Consider the following 26081-nt stretch of genomic DNA (forward strand, 5'->3'; position numbering starts at 1 on the left):
TAATCCGGAACGGCGTAACATATGGCAACTGCCCGTAACAAATACAGACAAATCAGAAAATCTCTGATGAATAAATAATGACCCAAAATAACTGTAACAGGCAATTGCACCCCATGACAGATACTGCCGCCAAAGGAAAAAGGTCCAAGAGGTAGAAAGGTGGTATTTAGTTGAATATTTGGAGGATGTAAATTCATTGAGGTGTCAGAAAATACTTTGTGGGGAAATTTTGAGTGGAAAAGGCAATACGTTTGCATTTTGGAGGGTAAAAATTCATTTGCATCTGTGATTTTTTTTTGCAGATGATGTGGTTCTATTGCTTCATCAAGTGGTGATCTTCAGCTCCCACTGTGGAGCAGTTAGCAGTCAAGTGTGAACACTCAGTCCAAGGTGTTGAATGTAAGTAGGGAGGTTTAGGCACAGTCAAGGTAAATTGAAATACTGAAATGGCAAGGAGAAGATCATTTTCTGGGATTGATAGTGCACATTACTTTATATATACAGCAATTACCATTGTGCGGTGAACATGTGGAGGGGAACAAGGGAGAACAAAGAGGAGGGGAGCAAATGAGGGAAGACTGAATAACTCTGTATGGCGATAGCTTTGAGCTACACGAAATTGTAACGTCACAGTAAGACACTGGGAATTCAACAAACTAAAGGACAAAAAAGTAGCTTAAAAGTGATTACAGAGAGAGCGAAAACAAATGTGAAGGGAGGAGCGAACAGCAGCGTGTTGCACAAGGGGGGAGAAAAAGGGGCGGAGGGGGGCGGAGGTGGAGATAAAAAGCACAAGAGTATAGAAATGATGAGGCGATCTGCCCTGAAGCAGACAGAAACGCACAAGGACACGTTTCTCTGAACAGTCACTGATCCAAACCCGGATTTAAAATGCTCTCAACAGCCGGCATTCCCTGTAAAGTCTCATTAACGCATCAACGTTCCCGACATTCACCTTGTGCTCACTAGCACAGCTGGACACTCTCACATGAATATTACAACAGTTTCAGAAACCACACTACTTGTTAGGTATTCAGACCCTCAGTGTCTGTCTCCAGGGTATGTATGTGAGCATTTTGACAAAAAACTGCAAAATGAGGTCAATCGGTAGGAAAGTGTAATTCCTACTCACATTCTTAGAAAGATTGCGGGAGAAAATGTATCAAGTATAATAGGAGGACAACAGTTAATTGATGAATTTCAACTCGTTGAGAACACAATCTGTTAAAAATGCCTATTAATGTGCTTCTGGTGTTTTGATTATAGTGCAGCAGCAGATGTCCTTTTGAGATGGATTTTAATTGTAATTTTTTCTTTCAAGCAAAGCAATGTTAGCTTGAAAGTTGAGAGCGACAGTTGGTTCTTGCCCTTGGAAACAACTATTTCACCTAATATTACACAAAGGAGAAAGTCCATCTGCTGCTGAGCATCCTGTGGTACCCATCAAAGCTCCAGAACGGCTGCCAGTGGACCTTGTGTTGGAAATGCAGACTGTTGTTGGAAAGCAAAACATCTCTTGTCGTGCTGAAATTTGCCCCTGTGAATCAACCAAGCCCCCTACAAGATGTACCGACCTGTCTTTGTGTTGCCTCCCTTGTATCTGATTCTCTGAATCGCTTCCAGCAGTGCTTCTTTGTTACCATGGGAACTCAACTGGACCTCTGTCCGAGCATCATCACTGAACTGACAAATGGCCACCTGGACAAAGACATTTACTGATATTAGAACAGCATCAAAGATACTATACAAAATCAAACTAACCATTCAGTGTTATTGTGTAAAGATGTTAACAAATAAAACATGACTATCATATTATCAACCTGTAGACCTTGTACTGTAATGCAACCCTTTTGGGCCACCGTAGTCAATCTGCCCACCAAGTACCCTGTCCTGCAACACTTCTTTTAATCAGCATTTTAACCAAAAGCTTTTATCTTTTTTTTTTGGACTACATACACGTTTGACTAAAATGTCAATGTTATGTCAAAGTTGCTGATTTGGCAAGTGCTATTAAACCAACCAAGAGCATGTGATTTGTCTCCCAAAATAGTTGTCTCTCATTATCACCCAGAATAGCGTCATTTATTTAAAACTGCGCAAATGCTGACCCAACAAAGGGAGAACATTGGATTTTCATCTGTGCATTTAAAAGGGACACAGTGCACTCTTATTTAAGTGAGTAATGAGTGTTATTAAAAAAAAAAAAAAAGTATAATTTTTTATTTTTTTTATTTTGTTGAACTACACTGGTGGTCTTTACACAAGAAAATATTTAGAACATTAAATGAAATATTTAAAGACCCCCAATATCAGAGTGATTTGCAAAATCTAAAATAGCTTACCCAGAAAGGGACGATGATTACCTACAGACGTCTAATGGTGCTGTTGTTGGCTCAAGGCGGCCAACATTAAGCAGTCCAATTTCACGTTAGATCGCTGCCAACTTTCTCGCATTACAGCCAGTGTTTTGCTGTGGGTAGCCCACCGCCACGGCGTTACAGGGCACGATGAGGGCAGCAAAGTGCTTAACAGCACATACTGTACTGCACAAATGAAAGAAAAAGATTTCGCAAGCACCTCTACAGAGTGACAAATGAAGTGGCTGAGCACTGGTGACATTGTGGAGGGTGGGCACTGGGGGGGGTCTACTACAAGCTGGCATTATTGATGAACCTGAAGAGAAACGCTCTCAGGCTGAGGAGATTGTAGCATTCACTCTTGCAACGTAATTCTAAGTATTCCTCCTGGTAGATTTTATGCTAAGGATCAAGATAATTGTGTTTTCCAGTAGTCCTACAGCCTTGAGGCACTGGCGTTGGAACCACTTGATATTTGCGCTAAAGAGTAATGCATTTGGAATGAACTTGCCAGAAAGTACACTTCTCAGGGACAAAACAAAGTGGCAGCAAATAAGCAGAGATGCTTAAACGCTTTTCAGGAACAACACAAACAGACTCTCTTGGGGTGCAATGTTCATTCATTGTAAACTTCCCTCCTTCTTCCAATTTTGTGAACTTCGCCTGTTCTTATGCTAATTTCACAACAGAAAACCGAGATGCCAACTCCACTTAGAAACAAATTGTAAAAGTTGCTGTGCGTGTTTGTGACAAGAATCTGAGATGCGTTCAACTTTTTTCCAGCAAAACTCATTCTGAACTTGATGATGCCAACATTGTACACAGTATTGAAATTACTTTTTAAAAGAAATGATCTGGGGTAAAATATAATTATTCAAGATAAAAGACTTAATGTCCCTTGTTTTGAAAATGGTAATGACACTAAGAGAAGAAAACTGATTGAATTAGTTGCCAAATTTCATGAAATGAACAAAACAAATGTGTAACGCTAACCCTAAAAAAAATGTCGCAGTGTGTGCAGTTGTATGGTATGAAATAGCTTATGATCATGGAGAACATATGTGTAAATGTGACTATTAAAAGATGAACAAGGCAATACTGCAAAGTACCGTATTTATTATTAAGATGCAACAAGCCTTTATTCATCTCACAATTGGAAGCTCCGGAGAAATGAGTGCACTTCCATGTAATGTGAGTTTACTGTCAAACAATAAGTTTTGCACAAGGCAAGAAAGAACACTGCTGCACATTTCGTAAACCTTAACACGTACTTTGGGCGTCAGGATCTTATGATTGAAAATCAATGGGCCTGCAAAGTACGGCCCAGGGCCACATACTGTATGGCCCACTCCATTCCGTAATCCGGCCCACCGGGCATTTACATTATCAAGAGTCCTGCAATATTTGTTGCTTGAATTTCCGTGTTCTATCCTAATATTGGTTGATTAAAATCTCTTCAGTTTTTATTCATTCTACACTTTGACAGATCCAAACCATTCCAACTTTTAACTGTTCATCTCATTCCAGCTCATTGGATATCATTCCATGTCATTCAGTATCATTCCAGATCCTTGGATATCATTCCAAATCATTCCACAATTTTTCATTCAGCCGCTCAGCCTTCACATGCAATTTCTCCAGAAATTGCAATCTCAAGATAAAATATACATACTTACTTAAGTATTTCTTAAATTTGACATGAAAAATGTGGCTCATCTGTCCATTTTTAGAATGTTTGCACATGCCTATTATGTACTGCGTACACCAACTTCATATAGAGTGCAGCATACAGTACATCTTTACATTGAATGTCAATACTCTCCATAATCGTACAGGTACACTGTGCACGGTTTTCACCACAGACTGTTATAAGATCAGGCATTAGACCTAATCATACTTACTATGGTGTAAACCATGGTTAAACTTGTCCCTGAACTGTATGCGGGTCAGGAAGCAAAATGCTGAATAACAAAAACGAGGATTCATCTGATGTATTCCGTGATGTGCAGCATGGTCACGTAGCTCACCTGGGTGCCATCTGGCCCAATCTGATCCAGTGATCCAATAGCACTATACAAGAAATTTGTGATCTTCATGAAGTTGTCGTCTCCAATTGACCAGGAGCCATCAACCAGGAATGCCAGGTCCGCCTTGGCCTCCTTGCACACTTCACAGACAAGCACATAAGGCAGATACATACATGTTATGGACAAACATATTGGGAGACTAGGACATCAAAACCACAAGTTACTGTAAATGCAAGGGGGGGGGGGGGGGAATTGGTTAACGCAAGGAAAAGGTTTCTGCAAGAAAAAAATATATATATTCTTTCATAGTTGGGCTGGTCATGCAACTCATGCTCAGGTGCGACTTGTACATAAAAAGATTAGAGCTCCAACTGTCACTCCAAATCCCCGTTCCCTAATCAAGTTCACTTTCTGTGTATTACCGCCACCTTTTTCCACCGGCAGTAATACACCAAAAGTATTTGCCAACCACCAAAAGAAAGTAGAGGAAGTAAAGAAGATGCTGACATACAAGACAAAGAAGAAGTAGCCGCCATGGCAACTAATGCGTGACGTAAATTAGCTGCCACCGGTAGCATGCGACCAAAACAAGAATTTACTATTTACAGCAATAATCGACCAGGTTGCTACCTATGGTCACAACGTGACACGGGATTCTAGTTACGGTAAGCCATTTTAAAATAAAAAGAAAAACTTTTCCGTAGTTAGACGCGAAAGTTTCAAATGCAGCCGGAACTTGTTCGCTGCTGTCAACACGGGGTACATTCGGAAATTTATTCCGATGCCCTGTTACCACTGTGTGTGTGTTCGGAGAGGCAGAGCATGCTCCTCTCCCATTAATTTCTGAACACAGCCTATGTTGTAAAGCAATAGTAGTTCATGCTGGAACTGTTTCCATCTGTACTGTCTGACGTACTGGGCTTCAGCACTGCATTTTTGGGGCACTCTGAATCAGGGGCGGAGCCAGAGCGTGGCTAATGGGTGGTCCTGGAAAAATCAGGGTGGGCCTGAATATTTCTCTCACTATGCACAATTCACCTATACCGACACATTGTATATTCAAATAAAAATGATCAACTGAATAATATGAAGTTCAGATCTTCCTTAGACAACCACAATTATGCCATTCTTAATATTCAATAAAATAAAAAAAACACAAATTCAAAAATAATTGAATAATTTACTAAACATTTAAAAGTTTTTGTTTTTTTTTCATGAATCTCATTGGGTGGGCCTGTTCACACCCAGGCCCACCCATGGCTCCGCCCCTGCTCTGATTAACCAAACGGCGCATTTGAACTACGCTCTGAGCTTCCGAACAGTTGGAGTGAATCAGTGCCCAACTGGAGCATAATTCCAAATTTACCAATGATTAGGGAACGCCAATTTTGGGGGTGAGTCCTAGCTCTTCTGTGATTGGTCTTTGGTTTTGCAACATACATTTCCGAGAAAAAAAATGCAACCTAGAGGCTACTTGTGTGTGGTATGTTATTTTCTTCTTCATGATGCTTTTTTTTGGGAGTGACTTGTACTCCAAAAAATACAGTAATTGCTATTACATTATTGCTCCAGTCATACTCCCTCTGCATTTAACCCTCTCATGTTCTAGGGTGCCTGACTGCAACTTTACTCAACTTTTGCTGCTGTGAGGGTGTTTTTATGCTTTGAATAAATAAGAATGTTTTTTTTTCTCAATAATCAGTTCCAATCTGATTCCACACCAAGAGTGATTAAAATGAAGGTCAAATTATTTGGAAGCAATCTAAAACACAATCCCTACAAAAATCAATTGTACTGCGTTTCTAAGGAAAAAAATGCCATTTTATATTTTTACAGAATGTCAGAAGTCCAGTGTGCTGCTCAGAAATGTCAAGATAAAGGTCAAATGTTGATTTTTTTCCCATTGCTAGGTTCTACATTCTCTAACTATGATGCTTTCTAGCATGTCCCCACGAAAAGTCACTTTAGTTGTTTCCAGAATATATTCGTTTTTTTCATGTACTTTCTGTCATTGTTTTCATTTTCCATCGTCCTTCTCACCTGGCTCACTTGGTTTAATTTCCACTGCGTTTCCAATCACTCATAGTTGTGTTTTTTCTGTCTGTATTTTCCCAAGTACAAACACAGTATTGGCTATTTGTCTTCTGTGGTTGTGTCCAGACTTAAGGCATCAGTGTGACAAAGGTCAGAAATGTAGACTTGAATTACAACAGAGGGCTCAGCAGGCATGTCGGATCATGTCTGTGGAGTTTGTGTTGCGGGTCAGGCTTTTAGCTGAGCTTATCAGACAGGAACAGGCCAATGTGGGAACGTTTGGCATGGGGGTGATGGTTGTATACTGTGAAATTGTTTCCTCACCTTTCAATCTTGTTTGTCTCCTTTCTGGGGCACTCCTGTTTACTGTTGAAATTAATGGTGATGGGGCTTAAATAGGGAGGAAAAAACCTTCCAGTTTATAATGTTCCACCTCAGTCAGTGATTTGACAACAACAACAAAAAATCAATGTAAAGACACAAAATGAACTCTTCCAAATAAATAGCAATGCAATTTACAGATTTTTGTAATGATCTAATTTAGGTTGTCTAGTTAACATGCAGAAGGTACAAAGGAAAGAGTTAGAAGAAAAACTGGACAGCAATTGTGTTTGGGAGCTTTTAGAAGACTTTAAAAATAACTTTTGGACTTTTTTTTGATAACAGTGTACTTATGACTTTACTTTGATAACTCACTGTATCTTGAGATTTTTCTATGATGTGTGTAATATAATATAATATAACCAACCATGTGTCTTTTGCATCAATGAATAAAGCATGGACATTTTTTTTTAGGTCAATCTGGTAAAAAGCTTAACTTAATAGAACTAGCACTTAAACAGTATAGTACTTGCTCACCTTCTTTGGCAGGTGGGATGGTGGGAGGGGGTTCTGTGGAAGGGGGTTCAGTCGGAGCCTGAGTGGGCGCTGGCACTGGAGACACACACGCACATGCAGACGCACACACAGGACAAATTGACAATGAGCGATAACTACTGATTCTATCTGTGAATCTGTTTCCTAAATCCTCTTTCTGGCACCAATAGTTTTTAGACAACCTTTTATGAGTGGATGTGTATTTAAAAGCAACAAATGTGGGAGCAATGTTACTGTCGTCTTTTTTGTCTTTTCTATCTATAAGTCAGAGTAAAAAGGCAAAAAAGTGTCTAAATCCACCATCTGTTCCCACACAACCTGAGGCCAGCAAAAGCATTTTCATCAATCCATTGTGTGTCCGACCGCAGGCTGTTTTTCAGAGGAAAAACCAACCCCAGGCTTGGGAATGTGTCTGCGCCAAAATGATTAGTTGGCAAGAAGGAGAAGATTTGTTAAAAAAAAAAAAAAAAGTACAGGTGTACAAAATGTAAATCACATTGGACACATGAATACTTATTTCTAACAATGCGCTGATAAAAGCAATGGCAAATAAACAGGGGCAATTGGTTCCTTCAATTTTCATTTATTTATTTTTTTTCCCCCCCTGTGAATCTCTGAATGAATATTTACTTGTATAACCGCCTTTTCTGAGAAGTGAATCACGTGTGTTGCATAGAGTTGACATTCTTCTAGTACCTGTAAACTTCTACTCCAGTACTGACTACATTCCACTCCAATTGACTTGTATTTTTTTGGTTTGGCCTCAAGTGTAAATTCGCTTTTGGATTAAGGTCCAGGGATTGGGTTGACCACTCCATAACATTAATCGTGTTAAACTGGAACCAAGATGCTGCTCTCTTACTGATGTGTCAGGAGTTTCGTTGAATCACTCATTTCAAACGTATTTCTTCTACAGCATAAAGTCAACCTGACCTTTTCAAGTATTCAGATTTATTCAAACTGTTTCACGATCCTCAGTATGCTATAAGTGGGTCTAACGTGATAGCATGATAGCACATATCACCAGTTCACAGGTGGCAAAAATCAATCAACTCCATACAACACAGATGTAAAGCACTTGTCAGAAATATCCATCCATTCATTTATTTTCTGTAGCACTTGTTCTCACATGGCTTGCTGGTGATTTGCTGCCTAATCCATCTGATTATGGGCAAGGACCGGAGTGCACCCTGGACTGGTAGCCAGCCAATTGCAAAGCACATATAGACAAATAACTATTCACAATCACATCTACAACTTTAGACAATTTAGTTTTCACTTAATCCAACAATCATGTTTTGAGAATGTGGGAAAGAGGTGACTGCAATGCGAGTTGCCTGAAGAGATGGCACTGTATCTCCGCTTAATGTAAGATCTTAAATCCTGAGCAAGGAACCTTACAAAATTCTGATATGAGTAACACTGAAATTCAAAAAGACCGTTTGCCCCAAAAGGGCAACATCACCACACAGTTCGTTTTGCCTGCTCTAGAAGGAGTAAATGCAGGAACATGAATTTAGCACTCGGAATGTGATCTATCAAACCTGAGATGAATTGTGATGACTGATTTTGCGTCTGTCAATACCTTATCAGAAAGACTATGGTAGCACCCGTGAGCGGCAGGTAAAATGTGAGATGATGGGGTGGGGGAGTGGTGGGGTTGGTGGATCTTTTCCATTTTTACAAAAGATCATCTATTCAGCAATGCAATTGTGCAGCTTCTGAATGATGTCAGCACGAGTTTCCTGGACGCCTGTTCTAAAAATAGCACACCAATGATGGGACACAGTGTTTTCTTAGGAATGTTGTAGAAGTAATCATTTGAGAAAAAAAATTGTATCAAAAAATACACTTAGGGACACAAAGCCATCTCTGTTTAAATGTGCTGCTGAACAGTGTTATCACCTTTCTTTACCTTAGTAATATATTTGTTTGCATCTTTCACTCACACTTCCAATTACATCACTTCAAACTTTAATTTGCCCTTGCGATGCTCTCTCAAATTTTCTATGGTGAAAACCATCTAAACTACCTGAGAGGGCAAAGTGTTTTTAATATGGTGGTCTCCACCACTTTAACACCGTTTGCCAAACGCAATGTGTAATCTGTTCGAGTTCGTGAACACACATTTAACGCCCACTATTTTGGATCTTAAGAAAACATCCCAATCTTACTCGATTATGCACAATACACCCACTAATAGCATGCGTAATCACTTAAACATGAAATTGAGCGCCTTCGGAGTTTAGGTGCTGGTTGATCGTCGAGGCTTTTGGCATGAACTCGCAGTGGAATACTGTATGCCCTTCACATGGAAGAATGGGATCAAGACTTGACATCATCATGACTTTGACATTTTGATTGTCTTACTTTGAAGAATGACATTACCTCCACCATGCTTTGTAGATGAGCTTGTATGTTTTGGATCATAAGCAAATCATTTCTTTCTTAACACTTTGACCTATCCATCACTTTGGTAGAGGTTAATCTTGGTCTCATCACTTTATTTATTATTTTTGCTGATGAGTGGTTTGCATCTTGTGGTATGGTCTGGATATTTTTTCTCTGAAAGTCTTCTTCCAACAGTAGATTGTGACACCTTCACACCGCTGCCCTTTGGTGGTTGGTAGTGATGTCACTGACTCTTGTCTTTGAGTGTTTCTTCTCAACTCTCACATTGCTTCTGTCATCCACTGATGTCTGTTGCTCAATACACCATAGTTTTTTTTCTTTTCTTTTCCAGGACATTCCAAATCGTTGTATTGGCTTTGCCCAATGTTTGTGCAACAGCTCCGATCAATTTTCGCTCTTCTCCCAGATTCCAAATGGTTTGCTTTTCTCCCATAGGCATCTCTCTGGTCTTTATGTTTGCTTAACAGCAAATGCAGTTTTCACAGGTGAAACCCACAGCCAAAAACAAGCACTATGTATTGCTTAAGCAATCAATCTAAAAGGCAACACCTGAGCAACTAGAAACATCCAATATTTTGCTCACTTCAAAAGTGGATGGCTTAAAACAATATATGTTCAAGTATATCTAGATATAAATGCCATGAAATAAAATGTAGAATTCTGAACTTTTGTTTTGTATTCATCTTTTGATCTGGAACCCAAATGTCTTCAGTATTCAACAAAAACAAAGGAACTGACCTTGCCGTTCCAATATTTTTGTGGGTGACTGTACAACCGATGTTAACTATGACATTATCTGCCAAAAAAAATTTAAAAAAAGAAAACGACTGAATTTTATCGAAACCAACCATTTTATCGGAACCAAAAAGGGACTAATTCTGTGACACACCGCTTCTTCATTTTCTTTTTTTCTCGCTTTTAATTTTCCTAAATTACATATTTAAATTTCTCCACCAATCCCATTTCGAATCAGGGATACATAGCTGCCTCTCTGCAGCTCTCTTCGACCTTCACATTTTTTTTACTATCCGAGTCGCAGTGAGGACTCTGGCTCTGTTGCAGTCCATTGGCCAGGTGATGAGCTCAGTTGAATCACACAGCTCGAGGGACCTCGAGGGCTCTGCTCACTGTCAGAGTTTGAAGATAGATAACACTCACACACTTGCACCCAAAAACACACAGATTCCCTACCTGCTGTTTTTGCACACCTATCCAAACAGCTGAGGTTGGGCATTAGTTACAACTTCACAAACCGTGGTGGATAAAATTTGCAGTTCTGTTTTCCTCACTCAGGGCCTAATTTATAAAGATGACAAATAGCGGGCGCTAAATTGTGGTTTCACTCAAAGATTGCCACACCTAAGGGGTGTGTTGCACGTTCTACTAAGCTAAGGCCTGCCACGCACCGAGCACTGCGTCCCAAGGTCACTGAATAGTCATGCAGAAGAGGGAAAATCGATCAGAGCTATTGCACAAACAATGGGCATACAACAATTTAGAATGTCGAGGAAAAGAAAAAAAATGGTGTACTGAGCAACAGACATCAGTGGATGACAGAAACAATGTGAGAGCTGTGAAGAAACATTGGATGGTCTCTATAATCTGGCGGACATTAGTGCAATTGTGCAGTCCTGCACCTAATCTTATATTGCGCAATACTCAACACTCCCCACTACTGTATTTTTATTCTTATCCAATGCCGGTCCTTATTATTCACTGCAGCACTGCAGCACTGTCACAAAGTTTTTTTTCCTCCGTACTATGTACAGGCTAAAAAGTGTTTCCTCATACTTTATATGTAGATGTATGTTGGCGTGTTTATACATGTGTATACTGTATATACACATGGTTACTGCGTACATTTACATTGGTTTTTGATTCTGGATGTTTGCTGTTAATGTTATACATTAACGGCTACATTATGCGGCCGTCTCTGTGTGACCTGTATCTTTGCTGCTGTAATGCTGAAAATGTCCCCACTGTGGGATCAATAAAGGCCTTCTTATTCTTATTCTTATTCTTAAAACACTCAAAGACAACAGTCAGTGACATCACGGCCAAACTCTGAAAGGCAGGGGTGAAGGTATCACAATCCATTGTTGGAAGATGACTTTGAGAGAAGAAATATACAGGCCATAACAGAAGATGCAAACCACTCATCTGCAAAAATAATAAATAAAGTGATGAGACCAAGATGAACATCTACCAAAGTGATGGAAAGGTCAAAGTGAAGAAAGAAATTATTTGCTTATGATCCAAAACATACAAGATGATCTGCAAAGCACGGTGGAGGTAATGTCATTCTTCAGTGGAGTAGTGGAGTGAGTAGAAAGTAAGACAGTCAAAATGTCAAATCAAAGTCATTCTGATCCCATTCTTGTAAGTGAAGGGCGTCGTCCACTGCGAGTTCATACCACAGGGCCCGAGATACTCTGGCGTTGGCTTTGTTCAGTGTATGAGAAGAGGCAGGAATTGTGTCAGAACAACTCATGGCGGCTTCACCATGACAACACACCTGTTCACAGTGCCCTGAGCATTCAAAAGTTCCTGACTGAGAATAAAATGCTCGTGCTGGAACAAACCTCCCTCCTCACCCGACCTGGCTCTGTGTGCTTTTTTTTTTTTTTCCGTCTTTCATACGAAAGACCTTTGGAGGATCCTGTAAGAATCCCTCCAGGAGTGCATGGCGGTGTGGCACAGAAGGCTGGGAAAGTTGGACTTTGCAGCTTGGATTTCAAATAAACCTTTTGTAATGCACCTCATCGATACATATATATGATACTTTTATGGAGTATGTCTTCCACAAATGTTTTAAATATGTAATGCATGTCCATGTGAAGTGTGAATACACCAAACTAAAAATTGTTAAGTAACACTTGTCATACCAAAATTTATTCGGAGATGGTGTTATATGTCCCTTTAAGTGTTTTTGACGCTGACTTAAAAAAACATTTTTTTTTCCAAGCACATCAGGTTTATCGAGATATAATACTTTCAATTGTTGTTTTTAAATTTGACCAATAAAAGCTTACATAATACGTAAAATCACATCACATTAGGAATCAGCGCAAATAATTCATCTACACTCTAATTTACTTGCATCTCTAATTTTAAAAAAAATGTGTTGACCAGTGTAATGTAAAGCACTGAGAAGTGAAGTTCCCAGATTTTATCTTACAACTATTACCGATTTCTATGTACAACATACGTGTCATGTCAGTGACGGAGATGGGAGGTCCTTCCATTTCCTGCATTTGCGTCTGAATGCTGATCTCATATTGGCTGCTTGGAAAAAGGTCGTAGAAGCACTGTCGAGAAGCCCCGCCTCCTTGGCTCACTTCCTGTCGCTGACTGTCTGCCGTAAAACAAAAAAACAGGTCCATAAGGATGAAGAAAAAAAAATCCCCTCAGTCCCATTAAATCTTATTTCGAGAGTTTTCTTCCTGTTACAGAAATGAAAGCTCACACACGGTAAGCTGCTTCGGTGAAATTAGTGAAACGATACTTGTTCCAGCCTCAACTTTTGAAACTTACATACTGCATTCAACCATCATAAAACATAAAAAGAAATGCAGACCAAAGACCAAGACCAAATAAAAACAAGAGCATTGACGCAAAGGCTAAACTTTGTGTGTGTGTGTGTGTGCTTAGGTGTTTGTATGATTACAATCCATGTTATGTTTCCTATACACATGCATCCACACACAAACAAAACTAAATTTGTAGTGAATCTCCCTTTTAAGATGCATGTTTTGTTGAGATTATTATTGATTGTGATCCTCACATATCTTGCCGGCGCATATGACATTTGAGCAAATACAACTTTCGAGTAAGGTGACCAAAACAAACCGAGTAAATAAATGGCAGCACAGTATTGATTTGTTTCCTCATCTATTCCCAATTTTCTTGAGACTTCGGAAAGGCCATACTCTGGCAGTTTCTCTTATTCAGACATTGAATAAGAATTTAGATTGGCGACAAAACTGGAGCACATCGGAAACACACCTACATGGATTAAGAGTTGTTGTTTCCGTTTTTCAACAGTCTATTATCTTCTTTGATCATTTAAAAAAAAAAAATCCAATGTGCTTATGTTACAGATAAGATGGTGGCGTTTAAGAATCTGATGGGCTTCTCTCTGATTAAACCAAATCGTACTAAATACAGTACATAAAAGAAACACTAAATACAAATATGTAAATGGTTCAGCATCACAGTTAAACTCTTCAAGAATGTTGACCCATCTGTTAGACGATCATAGGGAAAAGTTATGTTCAAGCTGTCAAAACAATGAAAGCCCCTGCACATAATTCACATATAGATAATAATACTCGATTGAATACTTCTAAAATGTATCCTACAGTGTAGGCCTACTTACTGAGTGTGGACTGGATGGAGATTCTGTAATAGGTAGCATATAGATGCGGCTGCCATTGCACACACATGCTGTTGTGCCGCACCTGGTAGACTGTCAAGTCAGAGACACCCAGGAACACTGGAAAGGGAGGCCAAGGATGATGAGAACATGACAGACAATATTGATTGATTACGAGACTAATCGACATGCATTGTACATTGTGCTGTCACATTGGCAAATCAAGTAGAGATAATAATATTTTATCAGAATGTAAGGTTTGCTTTTGTTCACCTTGTAAAGGGTGAATTTTAACCCAAAGGCTTTTTCAAATGAAACGTTTTTTTCCCCATCGTGTCATGTGAGGGCATACTGACAAAACAGCATTTATTCTGCAAAACCCTTTAATTTGAGATGTGACACGAATCGTATCCGCTTACAATCTTTTTATGAGTGAAATTTTATCATGGTTGATCACCTCAGAGTTGAGATTAACGTGAGAGTGTGATGCAGACAAACGGCGAGGAAGTAACACTGCTGTACAGTAGCCTATAGTAAATTTGAGTGCGCTCAACAAGTCGAAGTTAAAACTTATAAATACATGCTGAACATTTACATGCCTGTTTTTATATTTCAAAATGGTTTGAGTGGAGTATTGTACAAATGTGGTTGGGGACATTGATGGCTATGTACAATGGCAGCAATACATTCAGTTATGGTTAGAAACAAATAAAATATGTTTTCCCAAAATGAGGCAGGATGCAGCATGATGCAAAACATCATAAACAACGTAAATAGCAATGTAAGCAAGCGAATCTCAAAGGAGCTACTTCCCGCCTCACTTTTATTTCCTCTCGCAACTTCCCCCCTTGTTAACAAAATTTGCTGACAGTCAGAAATAAACTTGGTTTCAATACCACCTAATTGATATTTAGTGCAGTAAGCGTATGGCAAGTGTTCCTTTTTCGTTCAAAAAAAGAAAAGAAAAGAAAAGAAAATCATGCATATGAAAAAAAGCACGATTCATTTGAGTAATATGCAAGAGCAAAGACACATACACACATTCTGAGAGGCATATGCCATGCATTTTAGACACTTGGATTTGAGCAAAAAAAAAAAAAAATCCCATGTAAGTGTCACATATAAACTACAGTTAAAATAGTGTATTCGTTATCATAAAGTTTTACAATTAGTCAGTCACTCTTCTCAGAGTCTAACAAGACCTTTCCCTTAGAGATCAATTATGTAAAATAAAAACTAAACAAAAGCCCTCTAGCGCAGTGGGGAATAATATGCGAATATAAAGACAGCTTTGAATAGACTGGAGAAATAAAATCTAGGACATGGCTAAATAAAAAGTGCAAAGGAAAAAAGTGTTGAATCTGCAATGGCGCAACATACTGTAGATGTAGGAAATATGTGACAAACCTGCTATGGCACAACATAGATATGCAGGACAAGCAAGTACTTCAAATGTATGTGGGTAAAACCACTTTGCACAGTAAGCAGAGGCATCTCAATGCAAACAACATCAAACTTAATTATGAGGAAGCATTTTCATTCCCTCCAGTGGTACCCGAGGCACCAATAATTATTTTTTCCACTTGCTCATATGTGTGAGTTATTGGTGCAAGCATGCGTGTTTGCTACCATTAGAAGGATGCTACCGTGAATCACCACAAGCACCAACTTTAAATCATGTCAAGTAGAATTTGTATTTAATAACGCATCACTTTCAATTCCTTGCAATGGATGCAGTATATGAGGTGTGTCGGAAAAGTTCCCGGACTGGATATGTTTCAAACCCAAAATACAAACTAGGAGTTTTGTCCTTCGATGTAATGGCCTTGCAGTATATAACTGGGACCTCAGCTCTCTGCCGCCATTCTTTTTGCCCAACTTTTTTTCCACATGCTTTTACATACAAATCCTCTATGTCAGGTCGTCGAGCAATGAATAGAGTTAGTGATGATGAGACCAATGGGAGAAAAGTTTCTAGGGCGCATCATCATCGGTTATGAGTCATGGATCTTGCCAAACGCCAGCAAAAAGGCCAAGGCCGATGAAAGCAAGACAGTCAAAGTTAAATTTGTGTTGATCGCAATCTTGCATCATCCAGTTCATCACACAGGTCCAGACGATCAACCTGAACATCTACAAAGAGATCCTGCGGCGTTTGCTTCATTCAGTGAATGACTTTTCAGACACACTGCATATGATGAATTGTTTTAATGGCTGCTGTTTTTTGAGTCACGCTGATTATTGACTAGCAATCCACCCAAGGTGTAACCTGTCTCTCGCACCCCACAGGACCGCCGCAGAGTGGGTTAGATGCTATCAGTTTCATCCATCCACCCATTATCTATACCGCTTATCCTCACAAGGGTCGCGGGCATGCTGGAGCCTATCCCAGCAGTCTTCGGGCAGTAGGCGGGGGACACCCTGAACTGGTTGCCAGCCAACCGCAGGGCACACAGAGACAAACAAACATCCACACTCACAATCACACCTAGGGGCAATTTAGAGCATCCAATTAACCTACCTAGCATGTTTTTGGAATGTGGGAGGAAACCGGAGTACCCGGAGAAAACCCACGCAGGCACGGGGAGAACATGCAAACTCCACGCCGGATGGAACCCATGACCTCTGAACTGTGAGGCGGACGTGCTAAGCAGTCGACCACCGTGTCGCCCGCTGTTAGTTTCAAGTAATACAAAACAGTGTGGTATACAAAGAAGCTGAAGTGTTTTGGTACCAAATTGTGAGCTTCATAAAATTCTGTGCGCGTTGAGAAAACAGTAAATGAGGATGGCAAAGTATCATCAAAAATAGCATTATTTGAGGGTAAATCTCCATTCAGGTATTTCTGTCGTTACCTTGGAGAGCATGCTCAATCTGGGAACTTCAAAGAAAAGGAACATGCAGGATCTATCGCTCATCATCGGTGGGGATGAAGGAACAGACGTAGGGTGTGACATCATCGGAGCACAACTGAATACAAAACTCCTTATTTAAAATTAATTATTGTTGGGGGACTTAATTTATGTTGTTTCTATTTTTAATTGTCAATGCTTTCATCAGCAATTACCAGTGACTGTAGATCAATTAAAAAAAAAAAAAGCTTATTTTAATATTCATGCCTCTAGTTGCTCACTGTGGTGAGAAAATGTATTCTGTACGTACAAGACAACAAGTAGGCAATTTATTGCTTGTGTGGTTTTGTATATTGTCCTTGGTGGACAAATTAGCAAATTGAGCATTGAAGTTTTCCTGGTATGTAGTTTACTGAGTGGTCCATTATCTACTTTTTTTTCATATATATCCCTCTATATCTACATTTAAAATGGGTGAGGCATAAAGTCAATTTAGGCCCTGTCTACACGGAGCCGGGGTTTTTGAAAACGCTGGATATAAGCCTGCGGTTAGCCCTATAATCCACACGTCCCCAGAGTTTTTTCAGTGAAAACGCAAAACTCCGGCCACAGTGGAGATTTGCGGAAAATATTATAGAATTTTAGAAAATAGTATAATTACAGGAAATACAACAATCAGACAAATAACATTCTATAAATGCAGAGAAATAACCAACAAAGGAAGAAAAATGATAATAATAATAATAATAATAATAACAATAATAATAATAATAATAATAATAATAATAAATGAATAAAAAAATAATAATAATAATTAAAAAAAGACAGAAAAAAGGTTTTGCTTCGACATGCTAGGGGCATAAAAGTTTACAGAAACACATTTAACTTGATGCAAATCTTCATTGCTTTCAGAGCCTTTGGATTGTTAGAATATTCAATAGAACGGATGTACTGTCTAAATTCGTTATAAAAGGCAATAAAGCATGACTTTCTTCCACGGAATTTACAACAATGTATATGATATTTTGACATGAGTACCAAAAGATTATGGATCGCGTTTTTCTGTGGACGGACACCCGGGGATTTACGTCATCACCGTGTGACAACAATGCTTTGACGTCATTGCGCGACTTGTTTTCAAGCGAGTCAACATGATGGATTCTCGCGGCGCTGCCTTGGTTATAGCCATTCTCGATGCGCTATTTGCTTACTCATATGTCCGCAACCAACCAATGCTTCTCATTGAAAGGTTTAAAAGCAATTCTGACCTCTTGTCGGTTCTCCAGAACGAGTTTGGTGCCGTGTTTTTGGTTTCGTAGAAGTGATGTCAAAAGACGGAAGTTCCTTCTGAATGGGCAGTATTTGGCTAACTACTGCCACCCAGAGGCTTGGCATGCGTTTGAAAACGAACTTCCTTGGTTTCGTGTGGATGCGTTTTTTAATGTGTATTCCAACGCAGGCGGGGGGTGGGGGATATACCGTTGTAAAAGAAAAAAAAAAAACCCCGGCTACGTGTAGACAAGGCCTTAGTCTTGGACACCCGCTGAAACCAAATCTATATATTAAAATATTGTTCCTGAGGATAAACGGTTCGGAGAATGAATGACTGTTCATGCCGTCTGACTGGGACACTGTATACAAATATTGTTCTGTCCATTTTCGCTAGTCTCAATGGAAATCGGATCCTTTAATATACATGTTGTACTTCTACCGTCTCTTTTATTGCTTCCTCTCTGTCCTCACTCAGTCACACTGTCCTTCCCACAAATCTGCAAGGAAGACTTAACCTGACAGCAATTTCCCATTAAAGCTTAGGAATTCAATTTAAGATCTCATTTTAACCAAACTGTCATCATTAACCTTTTGTTCCATCAAACTAACTGCAAGACAGATTCCATTTCAATTTCATGCAACCCACACATTGTTTTCTATATCGCCAAGGACAGTTGTCTTTTTAAACGTGAATACGATCAGATCTCAAGCATCGTTCAATAAAACTGGGTGCAGGCTCACATGTCTTCGCGTTCACGAGCAATGGTTCACTTTGTCCTGAAGGGTAGGAGGCGGTCACTTGTACGCTGTACTCTGTCCCACTTTGCAGATTCAGGAGGAGAACTGAGTTTATGTCTTCGCTCACAGTCATCTCCAAAAGTCTCCCTGGTACTGCGAATGACACACATGTACACACACACACACACACACACACACAGAATAAAACAACGTTTTCTTATATTTCCATCCACATAATAATCGTGACTGATTTATAGATGTGGTTCCATGAAATGAGTGCTGGCAGGAGTACTTGCAAAGCTCTAATTTATTGGTACCTTTTATTTGAGGCTTGTTTTTGATGTAGTAGCAGAATTTGGAGCTAGTAGCTACCTTACTAGTTGTTGGGGGTGTGCAATTAATCGAAATTCAATTACAATTACGATTATTACGCTCGATTATGAAATTGTCATAATCGTAAAAAACGATTATTAATATGCATTTATGTCCAACACACTATGTTTGTTTACACACGTAAATCGTACTTGAATTTATTATTATTATTTGCACCTTTTTTTATTTCATTTTTCTTTTTTTATAAATTTGGTTTGGCCCAAAAGGAACTTGCATAAATATAGTGTTTCAAAGAAATTGATTGGACTTTATGTTTTTTACATTTAAACAGTTTCTTGTTTTGTGCCCAAAAAATAAATGATGGTTTGAACAATCGTGATTTCAATTACTATCAAAATAATCGTGATTAATATTTTAATCCATAATCGAACAGCCCTACTAGTTGTTCTTTAAACAAGGACTCTGCAATAAAACAAAAACAGAAGTACTTTGGGGGGGGGGGGGGGGGGGGGGGGGGGTCAATACATCAAGGGGGAGCAATTATCTTTGTAAAACACCACTCACGAGACGGACTAGACAGCTACTCGACTACCCTGTGCACATGGCCAGCCTTATGTTCTGAGAAATGTATTTCTGTTCCCTACACTTTAATTCCTAAAACCACATTAATGTGGATTCTTGGTTTGGGGTGAAGCAGTTATCGTATCGTGTTGAGATGACAGCAAGCAGATATGGACATGAAAGTAACTGGAGAGGACTTAAGAAACAATTAGTGGTCAATAAGCAACAGGAGAGTCAATGTTGGCTCTTGAAAATATTTCAAGGCAATCAATGTCTAATTTCGGGCACAACCGAACCACCCAGCTCATCAGCTGAAAATTGTTTGTATTCTCAGTTTACATGTGAGTCCTTTTATCGATTTTAGGTTTGCACATCTGTTGCAATGCATTTTCCTACCATAGACCGGCTGGTAGAGGATCTTGTAACCCATAGTAGCAGACTGTGGAGGGTCCCAGGTGACCCTGAAGCGGTTGTACCACTCTTCTGATGCACGAAGATTTTCAGGAGACAAGAGAGGCACTGGGCCAAAACAAAAGAAAAAAAAAATTCATTTGATCCAACAAAGAAAGGTGTATCAAGCATATACTTAGTTTAGTTTCCCATATGCAGGCTCCTTCCTTATCCAGAATTAAATTGCTGCTTAACTGAAATATTCCACAAACGCAATATTAATCAGAATACCGCATTTCAACTAGTGGGCCTGCTGGGAACATATTCTTGAAAAAAATATATTTCCCCTTGAAATGAATTTAGGAATATCTTTGTAGTGCTGGTACAAATACAAATATTTACTAACAGAGTTGACCTTCAATTACAATAGCATTTTTGTTTTTTTTAAGTCAAAAAGTAGAAAGAAAGAAACATGTCAGTGAACAGTATTTGGTAAATATCTAGAACTAGTTTGAATTTCAAGTAACAAACATTTATTGAGGTTCTGGCTGAGTGAGTGTGGCTTCGCATATCAATAATTTATGTTCCTCATTTATGAGGCAACAATATAAACAAGGCATGGCCGGTTTGCTGTTATGACTTAGGAAACACTGCATACATGTTTTAAATTGAACATGTAGCAAAAGATATGGCTAAAACTGTTTTGCTTGGATTCCAGGGTTGGTTTAATATGTTTTTTTTCCTGAATAATTTATGTGAAAAGACAGTTTTATTTCTGCGCAAAATAGATTCTCTTGTCATGCTGTTCGTACATGCGTGTCTGAAGTCTGATTTATTACCACGCTGCTTGTAGGCACAGAAGTTTTTATTTGCAATAAGGCCAGCTATAGACCACTCATATAAGATGATGCCATATCTTATCCAGCATGCCTTCTCCAAGCCTAACGAGGAGGCAATCAGTATTTCTCACGAGAATGGTTGAGGTAATCAATAAGGAATAGAGCAGTGCCTCGTAATGAAAAGAACTGCTGTAATTATGAATGGTCCTCATTAAGACAATTAAGAAGGCATCAGTGTTTGTCATTTGCTTCATTTGCATTTCATTTCATGCACATCGATGGAAAAAAAAAAAAAAAAAGAATTTGCCTTGCTCATTCAAGAAACGAGTTGACAAACAAGACAGCAGGTGCCGGCGTGTATGCGTGACTTACATGTAGTGCCATGTACAGACACACTGATGCCATCGTCCCCATCGGTGTACACTGGCGTGACAGTCACTTGGTACCGAGTGTCAGGATGTAAGGACTCAAGCAACATACTTTTCTGACTACCTCGAACTAACACCTAAAAACACAAATAGACAAACAAATGTATGCACACACACTTAACTCATTCACTGCCAGACATTTTCAGACTCTCTTTTACCCTAACATTTGAAAAAATGTTGAAAAAAATATTAGTAAGTTCCTGGCATTGAATGGCTGGACTGTGAAAAGTAAATTGGCCAATGGTAGTGAATGGCGGTAAAGTGGAAGTCAAGGTTCACATTCCACTAATCAGGGACAGTAAGCTCAAACACAACACAACACATAGAGTATGTAGAGTCTATGGATAAAATAGCTGCATTTTGGGGGGGAAAACAAGGCTCATTTGGTGAAAGATTGCAGAACGCTATGTGTAACTTAAGGGATTTAAAGCACAACTGTTCAGCAATTCTGCTCACTTGAGCTCGGTCACTGAAGTCACATGCGGCCACGAGCGAGATGGAGCAATTAAAGTCGGGTATTGGTGTTGCAGTTGGTTCTCTTTCCGCATTTGAATGTGCTTTTTCCCACCCCAAAAAATTGGTCGCCTAATATGACAGCAACACCAAAGGACCGACGTACATATCGAAAGAAAGTAACCTGATCACTGTGATCTTGTCGAGATGGTGTGAATATTTATCAAGATTGATATTGAGTGATGATGACTCTTTGAAACTGTGAGTGACAGGTAATAAAAAAAAAAAAATCCTCTCAAGGTTAACTTTAAGGTCTCTCGTTCTGGAGCGTTCCATCATTTTACAAGCTCTGCATTAACCGAAGAAATGTGATGTGCCATTTTCATAACACCGTGGTGGACTGGAAATTAACCTTGCCAGTCCGACTTTATGCCGGTCGCAAGCCCACATAAATAGGGAAGGTTCGAGTCAAGAAGGGCTCAGGCTTGGTAAAACTTGTGAAGATGGAGATGCGTGGACGAGACTTGTGACCTATGTCGCGAGAGGTGGGCCGCTGGGAATCATTCAAATTTGCTCAATTTGTCCGAAAATTATTATTCATTTACTGAAATGTATCTTGCCAAAGACGTATAGGGAACAGTCGGAACGATCAAATTCTCTTTTACTTGACGACAGAAGGTACAATTAACCCGTGGATCCACCTGCTGCTATTCATACAACAGAGTAAGTCACGGCTTGCTTTGATAGCGATGGAGAAATATTTGAAAAGAACTCAATCTGAACTGGATCTTGGAGAAAGTTCTATCCCAGATGAAGGTCAGAGCATGAGTAGCGGTCGGAAGACAACAAAAAAAGTTGAGCTCCAGACAATAAATGGATTTACTTTGGATTGACTTTGACCAGGGACCCGTCCAAGCTGGCACGGTTTGAATGTGAGTCAAAGTTGTTTAGCGGGGCCACGCTTCCGAGCAAAATGAAATCTCATCTCCAAACCAAACCGCCGTCGCTAACCTCCAGGTTTCTCATTTACTGACTTTCTCCAGCCAATTCTTTATAGTTACATCCATCTACAATGCAAAACATGCATGAAAAAGTACTTCAATCTTTCAATTAAAAAATGTCCACAGAACTTCCAACATACTGTCCAGAGGAAATTCTCATGATGAAAACATCCGTGCGCAATAAAAAATGGTGGCAAACACTTGCTACTGCCGTCACGCTTGTCAATCCAGTCATTATTTTTCACAGCAAGGGCTAGTGCCCATCACAGCCGATTTGGGGTGAAAGGCAGACCACCTCATGGATCAGTCGCAAGACAACAGCAGGTTGATGGCGAATGGGCAGTTGGGTGGGAATTGATCGCGGGCCATCTACATAAAAGTGAGCTATTTGAAGCACTACACGACCATCACGCTTGCCCTGAGTCTCTTCAAATTTACGAAAGAGACACAGAACAATTATGTGCCAGGCAGTGGTCAGGCTTAAGCCCTTGTCCCACTTTTGTTGAGCAACTGTTTCCTCATCCACCTCTGCTTGTTTCTTTTGTTCGTCTCTCCGCTGTGACCCATCTCTGAAGCCGCGGAAGTAAATGGCTGCTGAAAAGATAATGGAATGTCCCCTGGCTTGGTCAGGCCTCTCCATCTTGTGTGGCTCTGACGCCACGGCGGGAAATTAAAAGGAGAAGGAGAAAAAGTGGTAGCGGGATGAAAGTAAAAGGAGGTGATGAGAGAAGAGGGAGGCAAAGTTGGATTGGAGGAACAGATGGAGGGGAGGTAAGGGAGTCGCCAGTTGAGAGCGAATGTGTGTATCAGCGATCTGGGATTGGAGAGGCCAAGCGGACCGGCACTAAACGTGTAATCGCTTTTCTGATGGGAGTAAATGATTACCAGAACCAACCACCGCAGAGTTTGTGAAAAAGCAGTGTTGTTGTCTGTTCTGTAAAATCAATGTATACAACTCCCCAGCTTGTTCTCACAAGAATTTATGATGTGGCAAAAGCGATACGATGTGAACAGAATATGAGAGTAGGGTTAATGTTTTGTATTATTAATGTTTTTGGTTTTTTTACCAAAATCATGAATGAATGTGAGTGTTCGCGATTCCATCTTTAGTTGACTGGCTTGTTTACCATTCATACGAGAGAAGAACTTTAGAGGGTTTGAAAAGAAAATGTTAAAATTGTTCAGACTTGACAGCAGCCACTGAGCTTTAAGAGCATGAATACGCACTTACCAACATTGTACGGTTCTACTTGGTAAGAGCTGAAACACCTTACAGGGAATGATGTCAAGTCAAAAAGTTACTTAACAATGTTGTTCTATGCGCCCCCACTAGTCTAAATACAGTATATTGCATTTGTGAAACATAATTTAAGATGAAAAATCCAACTGTTTTCATCCATCTCAGGAACCTGCCATTTTGTCTTGTGCTGCCACTGCTTGTCGACTGAAAATGACATCATAGTTCCTGAGGCAGGCGTCATCAACCTTTTTGAGGCAAGAGCTACTTCTTGGCTACTGATTAATGCGAAGGGCTACCAGCTGGATACACACTTCTGAAATAGCAAATCTGCTCGAATTACCTTTAACAATCGTATTTGGGCCTGATCGATTTAATAAAAATATCAAAAAATGTGGAAAAAAATTAGCCATTTTTTCCAAATGTTTTTTACGCTTCACCTTACAACATAAGACAAAGATAAAGATTTTGAAACATCCCCCCACAATATAAATCGGGGGGAAAAATTCACCAATTTTTGCCGATTTTCCTTTCTGTTATAAAGTTAAAGAAATATTAAAGAACAAAGCATTGTACAAGAATCAAATATTGTGCCTCTAATGTATATCTTTACTTCTGTAAGTGTTAAGAGAGCAAAAAAAACATTATTTTATTCATTATATATTTTTTATTAATCTGCCGCTTAATCGGTTATAGGAATTGTATTCTGCCAAATATCGGCTACTCATGTGGTTCTTGTGGGCTACCTGGTGCCCGTAGGCACCATGTTGATGAGTGAGCCTTTGACTAAGGGCTCAGGTAACGACCGTCACAGATCACCTGTTTTCTGGGTTTGGTCACGGGACGTTCGCAAACCGAGCCCTTGGACACTGTGATGTCATTTTCAGTCGACAGCAAGTGGCAGTGCAAGACAAAATGGCAGCCCCCTGACAGGGATGAAAACGGCTGGATTTTTCAGTTTAATTCAAATTCCACAAATGCAATGTTAATCAGACTACTGTGTTGAGTCTCGTGCGGGCGCATAGAACACATTATTGTATAGAAATGATTTGACCTGACTCGCCCGTGAATAAACTCACCACCTCCTCTTTGTGATTGGCCTCGGTGCTGGCGTAGGACAGCCTGAAGCTTTCCACACGGGGGTCGTCGAGCTCCCATGATGCCTTGAGGCTCTGCATGGTCTCATCTCTCAGATGAAGGTTTCTTACCGCTTGGCGGGGTGCTGTGCAACGGCAGCGCAGACATGAGGTAGTCAACGGCGAGCTTTCTCAATCAAAATGTCACTGAAAACTGGCAGCAGGTTTAAGTGTGCTGCTGTCAGCAGTGGGTTGGACAGATTTAAAATGTCAGGTTGATAAAAGGACAGTTGTAACAGGAGGGTGTTGCACAAACCAGTAAAGCAACTGTTTTGTTGGTTTGTGCCGATAGTCTTGATAGCACCTTTAAAATGTTGGTGCACATAAATCAAGCTTGTGCAGACTTGAATGGCTGAAATCTGTAAAGCCACTTCCATTTTTAAAATCCCAAGCAAGACTTTAGTTATATTACATTATGTTTTTTTTTGTTTTTTTTACGCTCAGCCACCTCATTTTTTGCGTCCTTTTTAAAAAATGGTTTTCTTTTTTCTTTTCCACACAACAATCAACCCCCCATTCACACGAACATCATTGACGTCTTCATCATCACCGTCATCCCAATCGTCATCCCAACTCCAATAACAAAGTAACGTAACAAGAGTTAATAACATAATAACAATAATAATACTAACAGTAACAATAACGTTAATAATAAGCACTTCCGGGAAAAAAAGTAAAAAAAAAAAAAAAAAAAAAAAAACATACAAAAGGACAGACATTCAGTCATACACATACTGTATCCCTACGTTATTTGTAACTC

The 26081-nt window shown here is 39.6% G+C and overlaps 1 protein-coding gene across 4 annotated transcripts in view; it reads right to left on the bottom strand.

Annotated features, from left to right (window-relative positions):
- Nucleotides 1-26081, bottom strand: part of col14a1a (collagen, type XIV, alpha 1a) — a 118177-nt gene that overhangs the window by 44154 nt on the left and 47942 nt on the right. For 3 of the 4 annotated variants that reach the window (XM_086038322.1, XM_086038319.1, XM_086038320.1), the window contains exons 19-28: nucleotides 25265-25407; nucleotides 21439-21571; nucleotides 20234-20356; nucleotides 18947-19096; nucleotides 14085-14201; nucleotides 12915-13061; nucleotides 7277-7351; nucleotides 6743-6808; nucleotides 4385-4524; nucleotides 1575-1698 (exon numbers count right to left, since the gene is read on the bottom strand). In XM_086038322.1, coding sequence (XP_085894448.1) covers nucleotides 1575-1698; nucleotides 4385-4524; nucleotides 6743-6808; nucleotides 7277-7351; nucleotides 12915-13061; nucleotides 14085-14201; nucleotides 18947-19096; nucleotides 20234-20356; nucleotides 21439-21571; nucleotides 25265-25407 — 1218 coding nt within the window. The remainder of the gene's footprint in view (nucleotides 1-1574; nucleotides 1699-4384; nucleotides 4525-6742; nucleotides 6809-7276; nucleotides 7352-12914; nucleotides 13062-14084; nucleotides 14202-18946; nucleotides 19097-20233; nucleotides 20357-21438; nucleotides 21572-25264; nucleotides 25408-26081) is intronic. The other variant, XM_086038321.1, reaches the window with a different exon arrangement.

This window comes from Filicampus tigris, chromosome 8, assembly GCF_054856515.1.
Source record: "Filicampus tigris isolate MCC_2025a chromosome 8, RoL_Ftig_1.0, whole genome shotgun sequence".
NCBI lineage: Eukaryota > Metazoa > Chordata > Actinopteri > Syngnathiformes > Syngnathidae > Filicampus > Filicampus tigris.